Here is a 6,979-nt window from a genome sequence, read left to right as displayed (position 1 = left end):
CGTGTGCGCAAAGAGGGGGGGGGGGGGGTTGGAGGGGGGCTCACCCCATAGCCCCCATTACCTCCAGCAACCTGGACTAATGCGGAATACAATCAGATTCCCTTATAATCATCATCATAGAAGGGAAGAGAGAAGAAAACATTTCCCAGATACTTCCAAAACAACATACGTGTCCCCTAGTAGTGGAGCCATCCATCACCTGAGGACACTAGCAAGACACTGAGGAGAGGCTGGGGTTATATGATGACCATCACAGGCCTGGCCAGGATACCGGCATAATACCCAGCCGTCTATGAATCTGCCTGTGTCCTGTATTGTATGAGCAAGAAAATCAGATTAAACATCAGCAGGCCCTTCAAATTTTGCCTGTGTTGGCAAAAATCCTAGCACCGGCCCTGTACATCAGAAGCAAACCATTTTTAAAAAAAAATCCTCATAGGATTAGCTCGCTGCATCTCCCAGTTGCTTGCACAGAGCTTGTGGCCAAATAAGAGCCAGCCCCCTGCCCCGCAACTGTAGTGTAGTTTAAAGCAGGATATTTTCAAGCTCTAACATTTGACACAGAGGCTACAGATTGTTTGTATTTATTTTTTTTAAGACTTATTATAGTCAGCCAAGACAAGAGGTACATAAGTACTTACAGAAAAGAAGCAGGTAACAATCTCTGACATGCATACAGTGTGCAGAGATATATTATTGATTCGCATTTAGCGCAGACACAGTAGCCAATAATCCTTAAAATGTACAGCCCGTGCTTAAACTGAGATGTATTTATTTATTACAGGTATTTATATAGCGCCGACCATTTACTCAGCACTTCACATAGTTGCACATTCACATCATTCCCTACCCTCAAGGAGCTCACAATCTAAGGTCCCTATCTCACATACATACATAGAGGGCCAACTTAGAGAGGAGCCAATTAACCTTCCAGCATGTCTTTGCAGTGTGGGAGGAAACCGGAGTACCCCGGAGGAAACCCACACAAGCACAGGGAGAACATGCAAACTCCATGCAGATAGTGACCTGGCCGGGATTCGAACCGGGGACCCCCAGTGCTGCAAGGCAGATGCGCTAACCACTACACCACTGTGCTGCCTGCATTAAAGTCACATTGCCCCCCCTCATTGTTTTAAGCTAACATCTGAGTGCCAGTCTGCTTTAAGACCCCAATCTGATGCCTGTGGGTGGTCTGGCTTGTGAACCTGTCTGCCTATAAGCCCTCCCAGACTCTATGATGTCATCGGGGGGAAATAAAGCCCCCCAAACCGTACAGCAGAAGCACAAACTCCGCTGCTTTCCGATGAACGCCCAACATAATGCGGGAGCCCTGCTGTGATCAAAAGGCGGCCATGTCATTATCCTGACAGGAACCCGCTGAATGTTCCTCTCTCTCTCTCCGGCAGCCGCGCAGACAATGATTGACGGGTGAAAAGCATCCCTCAAACAGAAATCAAACATGGATTCCGCTGCTTGATCAACGCGACCTCGCCGAAAACTGCTTCAAACTGCGCCGAGCTGTCAATCTCGTGACGCTTTCAAGGTCTCGGATCAAACCGCCACTGGAAGAAAGCCTCTAAATTGGAACACGGGAGGCGCCGGGTGTAAAGTCGCCTCACGCCGTTCTATTATAAATCCCGCTCGTCCCAAAACGAAGCCAAAAAGTAAAAATACATCGGGAGGTCTCAGGTTGTTCGTCGCACAGTCGTATGTCTATAAATCAGCTTGTTAAAGGAGAAAATGGAGGCCGCGCAAAGTCAGCTGCCTGGCTGTGATGTCAGTCCTCCGGCTTCAATATCCCATATATCAGATAAGGTATGCAGCTGTGGAGGTCAGCCCTTCATGTAATGCATATTGTCCCCCCCCCCCAACCCCCCTTTCATGTTTGTGGGTGTCTACTGTACCTAGCAGGCTTCTATGGAGCCCCTCCAAAGCCATCCGTACGTGCGAGCGTGCATGTTCCTGCTCTGCTGACATTCCCAGGTAGCATCTCACATCGGCCACTACATTATACAATGAAGGGGGCACACATGCAATGCACGGACATGTAGTCCTAAGGAGTGATGGGCTGCCTCCTGATAATGCAGTGAGAGTGCGCTTCCCAACCAGGACACCCTGCCGGCGCAGTCTGAGGACACCCTGCGAGCGCAGTCTGAGGACATCCTGGGAGCGCAGTCTGAGGACATCCTGCGGGCGCAGTCTGAGGACATCCTGCGGGCGCAGTCTGAGGACACCCTGCGGGCGCAGTCTGAGGACACCCTGGGGGCGCAGTCTGAGGACATCCTGGGAGCGCAGTCTGAGGAAATCCTGCGGGCGTGACCCCGGAAACGCGTCAACGACGTCACAACTCAGTGGCACACAGACAGATTGCAGTCTTGCAACTGCTGTTTCTCTGAAATCATCCATATACGCTGTTGTTTGACCTACCATTGTGAGTACCCTTGTACTTTTGTTTATGGCGTCTATTTTAAATTAAAAGGATTATCTGCACCAGGTTGGGCGCCCTTTTTTCTCTTTTGTCTTCCAGGTTTACAGTCTCCCCGGCTGAAGTGGGGCAGCACCCCTAGCGATCCTGTACATGTAACAAACACATCATCAGGAATAGACCACAGCGCTTTTGCTTCTTCTTATCTGTTTGGTACATCCTGCGGGCGCAGTGTGAGGATATCAGGTGAGTGCCACATGCCATGGACTTGCTCCCTGAGAGGGCATCATCGCGGGCACTCACATATGAAGCACGTCAGCACCGCTCTGCATTGCCTACTGCCAGAAAAGATCAGAAGAGGGCCCTGCGTGTCACATGACCAGCCTGAAGACATACATAAAAAAAGGGGTTCCCAGAGCCCAGGAAAACTAACAAAAGCAATTGGGTTGGGCGGGTGCACCACAGCAACGGCTGCATGAAACATTGAAGTACTGCGCAGCCAGGCTGTGCTCCATGTTACAAGGATGAAGTCTCAGTCTGGCAGGAGTGAAGCATTAAAAAGTAATTGATCGGCTACAGGAAGCTGTAAGGAGATTAATCTTTTTAACGTTTGCTGTCACCGGCGAGGTGAGCAGCACTAATCCTCGTGACGTTTTTCTGCTGATAAGACCACTCTGGCATTACTGGATGACTGCTATAACCTGCCAGAGACGTTCTGTGCATGTCAGTGTAATGAGCAGGCTGGACTGAAGTGGCCTACTTACAATGCTAAAAAAACAAAACACTTGCAGGAAATTGTTCGGTAAGCAATTTGTGGCAAGACAACTCCTCGTATCATTAGGCAGAAGTCTTACCCTTCACATTGTAAAGTCTATCATAGAATCCAGAGGTACACATGGCCAGGCTTAACAAAGAACTGAGGCTATGGACCTCCAAATATTTATATATTCTTAACAAGCAGTCGTTACCTTTAACACAAGCCCTCACTCACCTCTGTAGCTGTAGGAGTAACTCATCCTCAAAGAGAAAAGAGGAAGTTGTTTGAGCCGCTCTTTCCTCTTCCTGTGCCCTGTCTTTATATAATAGTACTCCCCCCCCCCCGACATAGCTGCACATAAACAAAGGGGTGGGATGCTTGTGCTGATGTCCATGACCTTATATTGCCATTAGGCCAATGTTATTGACCAAATATAGCCTTGTGTCCAAGGAGGAGCTTTCCTCCGCTTTCCGAGGGGGAGCTCCCCTCCGCGTTCCGAGGGGGAGCTCCCCTCCGCGTTCCGAGGGGGAGCTCCCCTCCGCGTTCCAAGGAGCTCCCCTCCGCGTTCCAAGGAGCTTCCCTCCGCGTTCCAAGGAGCATCCCTCCATGCTCCAAGGAGCTTCCCTTCGTGTTCCAAGGAGCATCCCTCCGTGCTCCGAGGAGCTTCCCTCCGTGTTCCGAGGAGCTTCCCTCCGTGTTCCAAGGAGCTTCCCTCCGTGTACCAAGGAGCTTCCCTCCGTGTTCCACGGAGCTTCCCTCCGTGTTCCAAGGAGCTTCCCTCCGTGTTCCAAGGAGCTTCCCTCCGTGTTCCAAGGAGCTTCCCTCCGTGTTCCAAGGAGCTTCCCTCCGTGTTCCAAGGAGCTTCCCTCCGTGTTCCAAGGAGCTTCCCTCCGTGTTCCAAGGAGCTTCCCTCCGTGTTCCAAGGAGCTTCCCTCCGTGTTCCAAGGAGCTTCCCTCCGTGTTCCAAGGAGCTTCCCTCCGTGTTCCAAGGAGCTTCCCTCCGTGTTCCAAGGAGCTTCCCTCCGTGTTCCAAGGAGCTTCCCTCCGTGTTCCAAGGAGCTTCCCTCCGTGTTCCAAGGAGCTTCCCTCCGTGTTCCAAGGAGCTTCCCTCCGTGTTCCAAGGAGCTTCCCTCCGTGTTCCAAGGAGCTTCCCTCCGTGTTCCAAGGAGCTTCCCTCCGTGTTCCAAGGAGCTTCCCTCCGTGTTCCAAGGAGCTTCCCTCCGTGTTCCAAGGAGCTTCCCTCCGTGTTCCAAGGAGCTTCCCTCCGTGTTCCAAGGAGCTTCCCTCCGTGTTCCAAGGAGCTTCCCTCCGTGTTCCAAGGAGCTTCCCTCCGTGTTCCAAGGAGCTTCCCTCCGTGTTCCAAGGAGCTTCCCTCCGTGTTCCAAGGAGCTTCCCTCCGTGTTCCAAGGAGCTTCCCTCCGTGTTCCAAGGAGCTTCCCTCCGTGTTCCAAGGAGCTTCCCTCCGTGTTCCAAGGAGCTTCCCTCCGTGTTCCAAGGAGCTTCCCTCCGTGTTCCAAGGAGCTTCCCTCCGTGTTCCAAGGAGCTTCCCTCCGTGTTCCAAGGAGCTTCCCTCCGTGTTCCAAGGAGCTTCCCTCCGTGTTCCAAGGAGCTTCCCTCCGTGTTCCAAGGAGCTTCCCTCCGTGTTCCAAGGAGCTTCCCTCCGTGTTCCAAGGAGCTTCCCTCCGTGTTCCAAGGAGCTTCCCTCCGTGTTCCAAGGAGCTTCCCTCCGTGTTCCAAGGAGCTTCCCTCCGTGTTCCAAGGAGCTTCCCTCCGTGTTCCAAGGAGCTTCCCTCCGTGTTCCAAGGAGCTTCCCTCCGTGTTCCAAGGAGCTTCCCTCCGTGTTCCAAGGAGCTTCCCTCCGTGTTCCAAGGAGCTTCCCTCCGTGTTCCAAGGAGCTTCCCTCCGTGTTCCAAGGAGCTTCCCTCCGTGTTCCAAGGAGCTTCCCTCCGTGTTCCAAGGAGCTTCCCTCCGTGTTCCAAGGAGCTTCCCTCCGTGTTCCAAGGAGCTTCCCTCCGTGTTCCAAGGAGCTTCCCTCCGTGTTCCAAGGAGCTTCCCTCCGTGTTCCAAGGAGCTTCCCTCCGTGTTCCAAGGAGCTTCCCTCCGTGTTCCAAGGAGCTTCCCTCCGTGTTCCAAGGAGCTTCCCTCCGTGTTCCAAGGAGCTTCCCTCCGTGTTCCAAGGAGCTTCCCTCCGTGTTCCAAGGAGCTTCCCTCCGTGTTCCAAGGAGCTTCCCTCCGTGTTCCAAGGAGCTTCCCTCCGTGTTCCAAGGAGCTTCCCTCCGTGTTCCAAGGAGCTTCCCTCCGTGTTCCAAGGAGCTTCCCTCCGTGTTCCAAGGAGCTTCCCTCCGTGTTCCAAGGAGCTTCCCTCCGTGTTCCAAGGAGCTTCCCTCCGTGTTCCAAGGAGCTTCCCTCCGTGTTCCAAGGAGCTTCCCTCCGTGTTCCAAGGAGCTTCCCTCCGTGTTCCAAGGAGCATCCCTCCGTGGTCCAAGGAGCTTCCTTCCGTGCTCCAAGGAGCTTCCCTCCGTGTTCCAAGGAGCTTCCCTCCGTGTTCCAAGGAGCATCCCTCCGTGGTCCAAGGAGCTTCCTTCCGTGCTCCAAGGAGCTTCCCTCCGTGTTCCAAGGAGCTTCCCTCCGTGTTTTTCTCTGCTGGTCTTGTCCTCCCCAGGCTGTGACTGCACAGTAAAAAGAGAAGCAGCAGACTGATGATCTCATCTCTCTGCTCTCTCCTCCTATCAACTTATTCCTTGCATTGCATAGCAACTGACTGGCTCCTGGTGCTGCTTTTCCCTCACCCAGGCTGAGCTCTGCTGTACAAGTGCTGCAAGAGGCTGATACCAGGTCAGGTTCAGGTACTACACTGTTTGCATTTAAAAAATACACTAGAGGAATTATTTTTTCATGACTTTGCATCTTTTATATCGGCCTGGAGTGCGGCTTTAACCAATCTTTGGGCAGAAAAGATTTGCGTGTCAATGTTGTTCTTTAGATTGTCTGCAGATCTACTTTAAGTCACCGGAAACATTTATTTTCTTCCTGGCTCCGCCGCAGACATTACAGCTCAGCAATCCTGGCCGAGCGCACGTTGTGATAAACTGACAGCAATCTTAGGCTGCATGGAAGACGACACTAACAAAATGTCACCTCGGCGGGAGATACGTCCCTGGAAATGTCAGGACTGGGTAGCAGAGTCTCAGAAATCGGCAGAACCAGCGTAAGGATTTCTTTGCCATGAAAGAATTCCGGGTACAGACGGAACACAATGCACATTGTACAGGAAGGTGGGATGTCTGATAAATAATAAAACACGCAGCCAACAGAATATCTTATAGGGTTTGGGAGAGCTGCTGACATTACGGGAAATGGAAAGCGGTTTTGTGTACCATTTATCTCTTCACTGCAGTTAGGATTTAAAAAAAAAAAAATACACATAGACGGTGGTATCTAGATGACCCCCCTAATATTGAGAAGGTCTCCCCTTTCCCTGACCCGGCCAGGCAGAAGGTGGGAGTGGATGGGAAGGTGGGGTGGATGGGAAGGTGGGATGCATGGCAAGGTGGATGGGAACGTGGGAGTGGATGGGAAGGTGGGGTGGATGGGAAGGTGGGGTGGATGGAAAGGCTGGGTGGATGGAAAGGCTGGGTGGATGGAAAGGCGGGGTGGATGGGAAGGCGGGGTGGATGGAAAGGCGGGGTGGATGGGAAGGCGGGGTGGATGGGAAGGCGGGGTGGATGGAAAGGCGGGGTGGATGGGAAGGCGGGGTGGATGGGAAGGCGGGGTGGATGGAAAGGCGGGGTGGATGG

The 6,979-nt window shown here is 52.8% G+C and overlaps 1 protein-coding gene across 1 annotated transcript in view; it reads right to left on the bottom strand.

The window, feature by feature from the left end:
• The window catches only part of FAM168A (family with sequence similarity 168 member A), a 10,142-nt gene extending 8,824 nt beyond the window's left edge, over positions 1-1,318 (bottom strand). The window contains exon 1 of the mRNA XM_018573008.1: positions 1,270-1,318. Coding sequence (XP_018428510.1) covers positions 1,270-1,318 — 49 coding nt within the window. The remainder of the gene's footprint in view (positions 1-1,269) is intronic.
• Positions 1,319-6,979: the final 5,661 nt, after the last annotated feature.

This window comes from Nanorana parkeri, unplaced genomic scaffold, assembly GCF_000935625.1.
Source record: "Nanorana parkeri isolate BGI_ZX_2015 unplaced genomic scaffold, ASM93562v1 scaffold2204, whole genome shotgun sequence".
Taxonomy (NCBI): domain Eukaryota; kingdom Metazoa; phylum Chordata; class Amphibia; order Anura; family Dicroglossidae; genus Nanorana; species Nanorana parkeri.
Note: the sequence above shows the minus strand (reverse complement) of the source record. Positions and strands in the feature narration are given on the sequence as shown.